Genomic DNA, 11,822 nt, shown 5'->3' on the forward strand with positions numbered 1-11,822 from the left:
CTTTTTGTCTGCATGATGGTGAACATCGCCGCTCGGGGTTGAAATTCAACCTTTCACTGCTAAAATAGCATAATGCCAGAGTTGTCACTTACAGTGGATATCATTGCTTTGGGCAGGAAAAAGAGCTCCTCTCCGCCATGTGTTTCTTTTTCCACAGACTTAAAAAAAAAAAAAACGTTAGACATGGCTCTCTCCCTTTGGGGCGGTAATGGCATTCTCCATGACAACGGCAGTGTGACACGGCTGTGCCCTTGAGGGCCAGGCGCCCCCTCTGGGGGGGGGGGGGGGGGGGGGGCGCCGCGGAAACACGACAGGGTCAACGGTCACCTCCCATCATCCACCAGCAACCCGTCCTCTTCCTCTCTCTCCTCAGGTGGAGCGAGGAATGTTAAGAGAGAGAGAGTCTTGAAGCAAGCCCACTCAGTCCAGGCCTGGCAAACGTGGAGCTTTAGCCACGGGCGGTTCTGGCGAGGTCTCTACCTCGCACAGCTCCTTGCCGCTCCTCCAAGGCCAGGGCCGGATCGATACGTAGAGCAGTGCGGATTCTTTTTGGCACCCGAGTATAGCGGTGCAGTGTTGCCCCGGGGTGCGGGTCCGTTGGAGACGCGGCAGTGCGCATGCGGGCAGAGTGGACTGAGTTTATTCAGGAAGGCGTCGAGATGCTCGCCGTTAAACTGATGCTTCCAACATCAGTTGCTGTTGTCGGGTATGCAGGAAACTCACGTGGCCGCGTTCAACATTTATTTTTATTCTGGGGAAAATTGAAATGGACGCGACATGACAGCCTTCAGAAGACTTAAATATTAGAATAATGTTTCATTTCAGCTCATTCATAATCCGCAGTTATTAGAAAACAATATTTGCTGTCATTTCTCTTAAAATGATGCATAATGTGTCACAAAATGTGATGCATCCACCAGAACTCATATGATGAACCTCACAGATGAATATCGTCCATATATATATATATATATATATATATATTGTGAGAAACAATGCTCTCCTGCCACCTGGTGGCTAAAAAAGAAAAGGTTTTACTGCATACTTCATGTCTTTAAGCATAAAACCAAACACCCTGAGGGAGAAACCTAACACAGAATAAACCTTTTAGAATGAGTACATTACTTCTTTTGTTTCACACAAACAAGAGCTTAAAAAAGCTCTCCCTTCGGCGCTGTGTCCGACCTTGGCACGTCTTCAGAGAAAGGAAGTAAAGAAGAAAACAGGACCTCGTCCCTTCAACAACTCGTGTCCTGTACGTTTGGCTTATTTAACAACGGAAAATGTTCAACCTGTGAAACTGGACAACAAGGTGTCTTTCACAAAAACAGAGAAATAATGAAAAACAATCATAGAAACAGAGTCAGATTGCTTGTTGTCATAAAACTGACGCAGTCCGTATCCTTTTTTTTTTCTCCAAATGATCCGGCCGACCTTCTGTTTAAGTTATCTGGAAGTCACACGGTGTCCTCACTCCTGTTCCTCGACCTAAACAAGGACGTCTGTTCAAAAGACGTGTGAGGAAGCCGGTGAGGCACCTGCAAGCAGAGAGACATCCAAAACATGAGACATGTTCACGTCTTTCCTCTATAGGCAGGACTCACAAAGAGCCCCAAGGCAAACAGAACAGACATCAAATGTCCACAAATAAACTTTATGCTTTCAGTGTGTCACGCTGAGAAAGCCTAAACAAAAACATGTATATTCCTTCTCTCTGTTTCTAATGATGTGTGTACTGTGAAGTTTCACTAAGAATGGAAACATGCAACTCAAAATCATTCCCGGGCCGTACTGAGCATTATTATGAGGTTTTTGTTCTTGACGTAAGCGAAACTGTTCCAACTTTGGCAGAAGAGTGTGCGTTCGTGTGGGACCCGGCAGGTCGTCAACAACTATTTTCAGATGATCTCGTTCTCTCGGGAGGCGTTGTTTCAGTGTTGATGGACTCCGGTTTATTTGCATCACATCAAAGTACTAAACTCTAGAGTAGGGCTGCACCCTCGTGGACAAAACAGACTTTGGGATATTTGATTTTTCTGGGATATATATATATATATATTATGAAAAAATGCATCACAAAAATACATTTTCACCAGAAGTACTGGTACAAAGTACCTGCTTTTGGTTAAAGAAAATGTGAGGATACTGAAACGTTAGTGGTGCAGTCCTACTCTAGAGCTACACGACTAAAAACCAGTGGTCAGTGGTACTCACCGTATTGGTATGTGGACCTGGGTGGTGAGGGAAGTGGACCGCTGGGGGCTTGGGGGCCCAAACCTTTCCCGCCGCTCTGGAGAAGGGACCTCTGCACGCCCAACGCCACCGCCTGTGCAAATCTGGATGGGGCCGCACTCATCTTGTCCAGAGGTTTCGGTGCCGCTGCGGCTGAAGGGGGCCGACGGTCTGCACTGAATGCATGGGTCTGCCCGTTGGAGGTAGGACTTGGTGGCTGAGAAGATGGCAGAGAGGAAGCTGTCGTATCTTCTCTCTCTTCCTCATCAAAGAAGATAGGTGGAGGAGGGGGAGGGAAGCAGTCCTCTCCCTGTACCACTTCCTCCTCAGCTTCCGTCTCCTCGGTGTATGGACCACAACGGTCCATGTCTGTACTTACAGACTGTCCGCTGGGACTTTGGCACTCACTGGTAAGTTCTCCGTCACTGCATTCGGCTGGTGTCACCTCAGATGGGACTTCAGGTTCACCCTCTTCCGTCTGCTTTTCAACGGTGTCCCCGACCTCAGGCGAGCCTGGACTCTCCTGGTTGTCTAAGTCATGCGGTGCTGGAGGAGAAGACGGAGTCACCTGAGAAGAGGGTTCTGAACTCTGCGAAGGTGTTTGAGTCTCCGATTCGTCAGGGGACCGTGGATCCTCCTCAGCCTCAGGTGGATTTCTCTCGGCCTCAAGAGAAGCTTCACTCTCAGGGTCGTCTTCTTCCGTTATCTGGTCCGGAGTGGGTTCTGGATCGCGGGACGTCTGTGTCTTCAAGGGATCCACTTTGAACGTGGTCATTACTTTCCTCTGCGCGGGATCCTCCCACTCGTGCTCGGTGGGGAGGTTGGACGTCCGGACGGGTTCAAGTTCGGCACAGAAGAGCCCGTTATCTGAACACCTCTGGGTCACAAAGCAGGAGCCGTTGGAGAACTTTGGGAAGGAGGCAGAGTTCCTCAAACGCTTGACCAGGGTTCCTTTGGAAACCGAGGACGTCAGGACTTTGGCGAGAGCAGAGCGGGCGTCCGATAGGTCCATCCCTCGAAGCGAAGGCAGGGTCCCTTCATGGAGATGAGCGAATGACGGACGCGAGGAGAATGAGGAGGACCAAGGATGTGATGGATGGGGCGACGATGAAGATGAGGGTAGTGATAGATTTACGGAGTCTAGAGTCCCGGGAGAAATAGGAGAGGCTGAATTATTCACATTAAGGGGCATAATTAATGGGAAGTCAACTTTAAGGAATGTCCCTTTAAAGAAATGACTATATTTCAAATGGAAGTTCTGCACAGTAAACAGCAGTATGTATCATTTAGATACGAAACACAGATGAAGTAACACGGACTAGTGAGCTGAAAAGGACTAGTGACTTTTTCACTTTTTTTTAAACACATTTTTTAAAATAAAATAAAATATTGAAGTTAAATTAGTTGTTCCCATTTTTATTGTAATAATAGAAATACTAACTAGATAATGAATAAAACAGGCATATGAAATTGTAAAACGTTACATTGTTCCGTAAAATGTCTAAATGAGTCATTAGAAGAATAAAGATCAAAGAATCATAAATATATGTAAAACATAAATAGGTAGAAAGGAGTTAGCAGAGACAGAAATGTACATGCGACGTAAAAACATGATTTGGGGAGAGAGAACATGTCTCATAATAATAATATAAAATAATAGTATTAATAAAAACAATAATAGCTTCTAGATGCACCACAAGAGTGGATTCATTTACCAAATATTAATATTGTTTTAAAGGCACAGCAATTACAAAATGTAACCCATGGAAAGGAAATCGCACAAAGAAAAGAACAAAAACTTAAGACAAAAGATGAAAGTCACAGAATTTCCACAAATAATTTTTAAAAAAGCAGACAGATGAGCAGAAAAAGCAGACAAAATAAAAAAACAGGACAAATAAATAGCGTTGAAGTGCAGCGGGGAACAGTGACAGACATCCGTAAAAAGCCACTAAGATGGAAAGGAGGAAGAAGAGGCTGACGCAGGAGGACGGAGAGGAGGAATAAGGATGGTGGAAGGAGGAAGGAAAGGAGACAGCAGCCGCCCTCAATCACCCCGTTCAGGTAACACAGAGTCTGTAAGCAGGGAGGAGAGAAAGCTTTAGGGCAGCGCCTTCAGTCCGAAACCCTTTTCCTACAAACACAACTCTAAAACGTTCACAGTTAGGTCTCATGCTGACGATAACAAAAAGAGACAGTTTGGTCAGAATGAAACCGTGGATGAAAATGTGAAAGGGCCCCGTTGAACCTCCCAACATGTCTGTGTAAAGTGTAGGAGGACAAGATCAAGAATGTGATCATCAACTCTTGGCTGGGAGTTGTTTTTCCACGCTAGGATTCAAACCAACTCGGCAGTGTGTTGCTCTATCGCGGCTAAAAGAAAACAGACACCGCTGAGGGCAATTTAGTCCGATAATTACAGCACGAAAAGTTGAGACCTAACTTTTCACTTTCACAGCGCACAATGAAGTGTTTCTCACATAATTACAGATCCCTAATAAGCTAACGGTCATTGTCCGTTAAAGTCGTCAAAAGCACGTCAGTAGAACGGACGGACACGTGCACGGAGAGAGAAGCTGAACACGGATGAAAAAAAAGAAGAGATGGACTAATAGAGGGGAATTAAAGCTCGGACAATAGAGCGCTTTATCTTGGAACAGACTGAAGCCGGCGCGTTCCACGAACGAGGCTCTCCGGGTCACTTTAATTGCCCTGAACGGGGGTTAAATTGTTCCGACTGATAAAAGCGGGCGTTTTCGTGGCGGATTTAACTGCTAAATCGTCCTGTTTGATGGTATTCGCTTTGACATTTTAATCTTGATTTAACTTGACCCCGCGAGGTGCCGGCTGAAGCCGTGCGGATTTGGCAGATACAAGAATTCATCCCACTCTAAAGCCATTTGATTTCCACTGGAATACTGTAAAAGGTCAATTGGGATTACGCTACCAGCATATTTCAAACCGTCTCCTGTTTCAATGATGCTGCCTTTGCGGTCACCGCTACATAGCAAAATAAACAGCGCGCTCACGAGTGGGATCAACAAAGCACGGACTATTATGTGATGACACTGACCTTATATTTATATTATATTTATGGAAGTGAGAAATAAATCTGGTGATCCATATATAAATCTGATCTATCCTCTTAATTGTTTTCTCTCCTATTTATGACTTAAGAACAGGTGAAAAAATGTGTTTTCGTGAGAATCAAGTGTTTGTAGTTGTAATACTAATGTCGGCCACAAGAGGCCACTACCCCAAGTTCTAAATAGGACTAAAATCATTCATTTTTTTCTTCCAGGCGCTTCTCCATGCGCTCTAAACACAAGGGTCATATATTGTGTGTTAGCAAGTTATGTAAATTATGACTCACCTGAAAGAAAACGAAATGTTTTTAGTGCTATTTAGAACTCGGGGTAGAGGCCTCTTGTGGCCAGAATTAGTATTAAAAATACAAACATTTGAAAAAATGATCCTGATTTTGTATAGTGAATTTTTACCTTTAACCTCCGTGTCTGCCTTCAGCTCCTGGTGGGTGTTTGCACTGGGAGGGGGCGGGGCCCTCCTCTTGGTCCTCCTTAAGGTGGATTCTGCAGACCTCTACGGAGAGACAGCGACATTAAATGACATCCTATTTACTTCAGTGTTTCTTCATTGGTTGGAACTACACGAACGAGAAAAAGACCAAGAAGGAGCAGAAGAAGAAGACTTTCCTGCCCACCACCGGACCCACCTGCGATCCTCCGACATGACAGGTGCCGAGGTTGTTTAGGACGCTCTGGGAGGCGCCTATGGGCGGCTGAGGGGCTCGTCTCTTCTTGGGCATGTCTGCCGGCAGGGTGTTAGAAGAGGAAGCCCCGACTCCCGCCTGTGCGTTACGGCCAGGAGAAGCTGGGACGCTCCCTGCTCCTCTCTATGAAGAGGGAGATGCAAATGTTTGGTCACAAACGCTGACAAGACTAGATTCACTTATCTCCCACAAGCAGACGACGCACTGTACCGTTTCGCCATTTTTCTTCCTTCTCCTGAATAAGCTGAGGAATCCTGTGTCGTCCTTCTGTTTCTTCTCCTTCTTTGGCAGGTCTATATAATAAAGACAAAGATCAGTCACGGGTGTGTTAGCAGAGAGAGGGTGGGTAACACTGAGACTGCATGTGCATGGACGTGTTACCTCGTGGTGGAGGTGGTGAGATGACCTCTGTTGGCGTGACAGCTGTTTCAGAAAGAACAAAAAAAAGAAAAGTTTTGCCATTTAAAAACGGGTGTTTTTTAGTGACGATTCTCTCCGACCAATCAGCTGTCTGCAGTGTTTTAACTCTACTTTCTAGTATCAGCACACCGTACCTGCTTCAGGTGACCTGGGTTGGTGCTGGGGGTCAGCCGTGTCTTTGGCAAACACCTCCCTCAGTCCGAGGTCATTCAGGCTCTCGGTCAGGTCCAGCGGCTCTCTGGACTGAGAGTCCCTCAGTAAGACGGTTGTTGCTACTCGAAACTCGCACTTGTCGCACACCACTGGCAGCAGCATCTCAAGGGGCACTCTGGGATTCACTCGCACCACGGCCTTATGGGACTTGTTGTAGTTGATCAACAGACGTACAGACGCCTGCAGAGAGAGGTTCGGTTTTCAACTATGGAGATGAAAGTCTACTTAAAACACGCCACGATAAATATTGATTTCTCTCAAATTGCGTCCGCTGTCTTGGTGCTCTTTACCTCGGGCATGTACGGCCTCCTGATCTTTTCCTCCATCCCTTTGGGCTTCAGCACAATGGTGTCGGCTTCTAGCGAGCCGATGGGAGAGTTGGGTTTGAAGCCGATGTTGTTCTTGTTGGGCGAGAGAACCTCGACGGTGTAGTCGGACGGATTCAGGTGGTAGCTTGCGCAGAGGGTCACCAGTAAGTCCATCACCGGTGTGCTATCAAGAGAAGGAAATGAAAAGAAAACAAGCGGCAATAAATAACTTTTACATTTAAGATCTTCTAATTGTATGGAATTCACATGAAGAATACGCTTGTTAATGTGGCCTACCTTCCATGCACTGTGGCGTTCTTCTCCAGCCCCCCTGGCAGAACCACAGACAGGGAGTGGTCTCTCTCCAACGGGTTCTCCTGTTCATCCATCTCAAAAAAAGGCCTCCCCCAGATCTGATGCTGTGCGCAGTGTCAGGTAGACCTCCTGAAAGGTGAGAGAAACATCATATGACTCCTGGAGAGGTGCAGGAACACCATTACAGTCTGTGGCCTGACTGCTGGTGTCGGTGTGAAATGTCTTACAGCGGCTCTAGAAAGGAGATTTGAAGGCCTGACACACATGTATAAATTAAAATATAGATTATTCACAGAAGGAACGCAACTAGTAACTATTACTCTCATTAACCTGTTAATCTTTTTATTTTATCATTTTATTTTATTTTATTGATTCATTCCTTGGTCAAGGAAACATCAGAAAGTAGTGCAAAAAATGTTTCTTTAGTTTATTATAAAAGAAGAAGAAAATCTTCTTTGCTTTAAAGCTTTTAAGACAATACAATGATAACACTTGTGTCAGATATCAACTTAACTAAAAAGCCTCTTACTCAAACGTGACACGTGACGGTCCAAATCCGCCACTAGTTCCACCTGAAAACGTATTTTAAGTATCGCTGAAACGCGAATCACAGCCGCGAATGTAAAGGTTTGCAACTTTGTTTTTTCCTAAAATGTTACGGAGCAACTTCCTCCGCCTCGCGACTCTCTCTCTGTCTTCACCTTTGACCTCTGTGTGGTTCTTTATCAACAGTTTGATTAAAGCCGACGCCCTCGGTGTTATTTTAAACTAGCTGTTCACCGGAGCGTGCCAACGAAAACAGCTGTGTGTGTGTGTCTGCTCATCAAGGCCAGCGCGTGGGCGCTCGCGCGAGAGGTGGCTGAGTTCCAGCTACACAAAACTCCATGTAACGTTACATATTACCTGACGTAGCCGCGTGTTAAGCAGTGTGATAACAATATTTAAATTTGTAATATGTGACATTTGTCAGGCGTATAGTAAATGCACAGAAGTGGAATAATTAATTAAGATATTTATTTAGTTGTTAATTGTTTATGTATTTACACTGAAGCATAGCCTGTTTTATGTAAATGTATGCACCACATTACTACTAGTATACTAAATACAAGTATAACAGAAAGCTAAATAAATACATTATTTCTTCCAAAAGTACACGACACAAATATAGGATCATTGGTTCCAATGGTAGGAAGAGACACATAATCACCAGTGCTATTTTTCTGATGAACAGCCTGTTCTATAGTTTACATCTATTAGAATAAAAGTCCTCTTCATTGACAAACTGTCTTAACACAAACAGGACTAGACCCATGCAGCCCCTGTCTGTCCTCCGCCATGTCACAAGTAATGCTGAGTTCTAAATAAGCTTACACTGTTTCTCCAGTAAGAGGGATTAGTGCTTTTTTAAAAGCCTCCATGCTCCCTACGTTCAGAAACACTTCACTGATTACATATGCACCCATAGCCATTGGCACTTACCTGTGTCCACAGAGTCTTCCCATTCTCTATTAGCTTTCTCTTCTGTATTATTAAGTGGTTAGAGGAGGCAGGGTTGAGGAACAGAGCGGTTCTGTACCCCCCCACATGTAATCCCTGAGCTACCACACCTACAGGCCCTGCCCATGTCATGTGACATCACTTTGCATGTCTGTGTGTTTGTACTGCGCTGTGTGTGGGTGGGGGTTATTACCCAGGCATGCGCCTGGTAACCTGGTGAACCAGTCTGCAATGTGGAAGCTCTTCCCTAACCGCATCTCTGTTTAAAAGGAGGTATAGCGCTCAATTTGTAAAAAGGCCTCTAATCCTCATAAACTACCGATCCTCTCTGCAGGATCCGGCATCATCATTGCTGATCAACTATCGTCCTTCGTCCTGCACGGCGTGCAGACACAAGAGTGTTGTTGGAAAGTCTCACTCTCCTCTCTTAGCTGATGTCCATGTCAGTCCGCTCAGGGCTCTTAAGGTCTTCTGGGAAATGTAGTAAATCACGTATTGAGTGGAAGTATTTGAGGGAGTGGTGTAGACCCAAAAATAACTCCTTGAGTGCATTAAACCAGTGGTTCCCAACCTGGGGTTCGGGGCCCTCACAAGTGGTCACAATGTCAATGTAATGAGCTAATTTAACATTTTCAGGCCCCCGAATGTATTCAAATAAAACTGCCTGAGAAGTACGGATCATGTAAGTAGACGTTGGAGTATAATTACGTTTTTCTTTACAGCACTTATGTGCACTGTAGGAATAATTACAGGACAGTTATTTACTGATTCAGAGAATCCTGGATGTTGTGTCGATAATATGTGATTAGTTAGACAGGCTTCCTTACAGAAACCATTGGCAAACCCACTAATGAATTACAGACACATGAATGTAAGCCGGGGGGGCAGTACTGCAGCGGTATCATGCAAAGCTCCGGACTCATCTGCATACAGTACGTGAGCAGCGGCAGGCGGTTAAGTGGGAGTCTTTAATGAAAAGAAGCACAGAGAGCACATGTTCACACCCACTGGAGTGTAATCTCATTGTGAAGTCTATCAGTGGAGATTCTACTGGCTGCAGTAAACAGATCACTGTGTGACTGTCGAGGCTGATGAACTTCCTTTGATGAGTAACAGATGAACAGAGAGCCCCGTTAGTCACACCGTCCAGTCTTATCATGTTGTGGAATTGGAAAGGAGGAGGCCCGGACAACCGCTCGGGGGACGGAGATGGATTTAGCCGAGGCCTATAGCATGATTTTCCACCCCGGACCAGCTGCGTGTGACGGCGTGACACCGGGCGAGCTGTATGTTTCCTGTCGAAGGAAATCAAAAATGGCAACAATGTGAATTCATTTCCCCGTGTTGTCCTCTGCTCAACGTCCAATGTTAACATCAAAACTCTATTCTTGAACAGATTCGTGTGAACTCAGGAAGTTTCTAACCCGGCAGTGTACAGAATGTGTACCGCTCCTATCTATGTTCGCTCTGAACACACGAACTCTATCTACAGAATGTCGTTGTTGTTTTTTTTTGCTGTTTTCCAGCTTTACCGTGACACGCGAGGCAAAATTAGGGCGTCAAATGCCAAACGGAATGCCTCATTCTGACGTCCCACTGTTTGAACGAGTCCTCCACATTCGTCACTTTGCCTCTAATGAAACACGCGGCAAAGTCACACGGAGCTGCCAAGAATTTCTGAACATTGTTCACACTGGTGGAATATAACCAGGAAACGCTATAAATATATATAAATATGGCAGCTCTCCATGTGTTTCTTAGCCGTGTTTCATTCATAGACGCATCAAACCTGGGAAAAAGCACCGGAGGCCTCTCACAAAGCTCAATATTGACACGGAAGAAGGTGACTCAGATGAGAAACTGTAAAAATTGAGGAGAGTAAAATTGGAATTTGGCGGCATTTCCTCCTATTCCCTGTGGAAATGACCCCACTGGCTGTAGAAAAATATAAGATAAGATAACCAATAAACTCACTATGCATGAGCAAAACAGGACGTGTAATGTGTGTTTACAGGAGCTGTGGGTAATGGGTAAGTGAAACTGTGAGAGTGTCATGCTACGCTGAGCTGACGGGTGTCTCCACCTCTGCTGACCGTCACCCTGTGACGAATGGAGTTCACCCTCTTTTTAAACCCACCTAATTTGAATCACACATAATGCAATACATTCATAAAACATATAAATAGTTGTCTATATTGCTGGCTGTGTTCCCCATCATGGAGGTCACGCTTTGTCTACCTTTGTGGTTCCTATAAACTACTGTGATTACAGTGGTTTCACAACTTCATTCTCCTATGTCAGGGGTGTCCAAACCTTTTTCAAAGAGGGCCAGATTTGACAATGTGAAAATGCCCAAGGGCCAACAGTCCCTGCTGACATTATTTTAAACAATACAAGTAGCCTATACATACATTGTTATTTAATCATTTTATTTTCAATGACAGCAAATAGCAATGTAACCAAATGTAAGCATTCACGTGTGACCGGACTTTGGACATGCCTGGCCTAAACCTTCGTTGTTTCCTGTGAAGATGGAAGTTTATTTTGAAAAGACAGTATGCATGTAACAAGCGAAAACAGACTCATGTTGCTGGACTTTTGACAGGAAAAACGCACGAAAAGTGAGGAGTAATATTTCGTAAGATATCAATAAAACGGGGATGAATTTATCTCATTGTATAAAGAGAGTGACATGAGAAGATCAATCTCATGTCTGTAAGTTAAATCAGCTATAATCACTATTTTAAAGTGATTAGTGACTCGTCTAAAACATTTAAAAAAGGAATAACTTCAATAGAATCATTCTATACACTGTAGCTTCTTTACATTCTATTAGAATGTAAAGAAGTTACATTCTAATACAATGTAAATAAGTTACAGTGTTGCCTTTTCTTTTCTTCCCACAAGAACGTAATTTTGTCAGGTTGATAAAAAAAATGTCACTTTACTTCCTGACATTATTGTGACCTATGTGGACGTTAGGTTGCCATGTATGGGTGTAATTTTGCCGACCGGCCAGCAGGTGGCGTGAGTTTACAAGAAGAATG

General features: G+C 44.6%; 1 protein-coding gene across 1 annotated transcript; it reads right to left on the minus strand.

The window, feature by feature from the left end:
• Nucleotides 1–728: 728 nt before the first annotated feature.
• LOC142952907 (uncharacterized) lies at nt 729–8,869 on the minus strand. The gene is made up of 10 exons (XM_076094932.1): nt 8,758–8,869; nt 7,261–7,407; nt 6,946–7,147; nt 6,577–6,835; nt 6,404–6,445; nt 6,233–6,315; nt 5,966–6,145; nt 5,733–5,832; nt 2,215–3,372; nt 729–1,538 (listed from the first exon to the last, which is right to left on the minus strand). The coding sequence occupies exons 2-10, from the start codon at nt 7,350–7,352 to the stop codon at nt 1,507–1,509; spliced, it is 2,148 nt and encodes a 715-aa protein (XP_075951047.1). The 5' UTR covers nt 7,353–7,407; nt 8,758–8,869; the 3' UTR covers nt 729–1,506.
• Nucleotides 8,870–11,822: the final 2,953 nt, after the last annotated feature.

The sequence above is a fragment of the Anarhichas minor genome, unplaced genomic scaffold, assembly GCF_050575085.1.
Source record: "Anarhichas minor isolate MPS153535 unplaced genomic scaffold, ASM5057508v1 ptg000018l, whole genome shotgun sequence".
NCBI lineage: Eukaryota > Metazoa > Chordata > Actinopteri > Perciformes > Anarhichadidae > Anarhichas > Anarhichas minor.

Bases quoted from the DNA above. Each gene is read 5' to 3' on its own strand.
- LOC142952907 (XM_076094932.1), bottom strand. From the start codon at position 7,352: ATGGATGAACAGGAGAACCCGTTGGAGAGAGACCACTCCCTGTCTGTG. The intron at 7,148-7,260 runs GTAGGCCACATT...TTCTCTTGATAG, and splicing joins AACGCCACAGTGCATGGAAG to CACACCGGTGATGGACTTAC. The intron at 6,316-6,403 runs GTAACACGTCCA...TTTATTATATAG, and splicing joins CTCACCACCTCCACCACGAG to ACCTGCCAAAGAAGGAGAAG.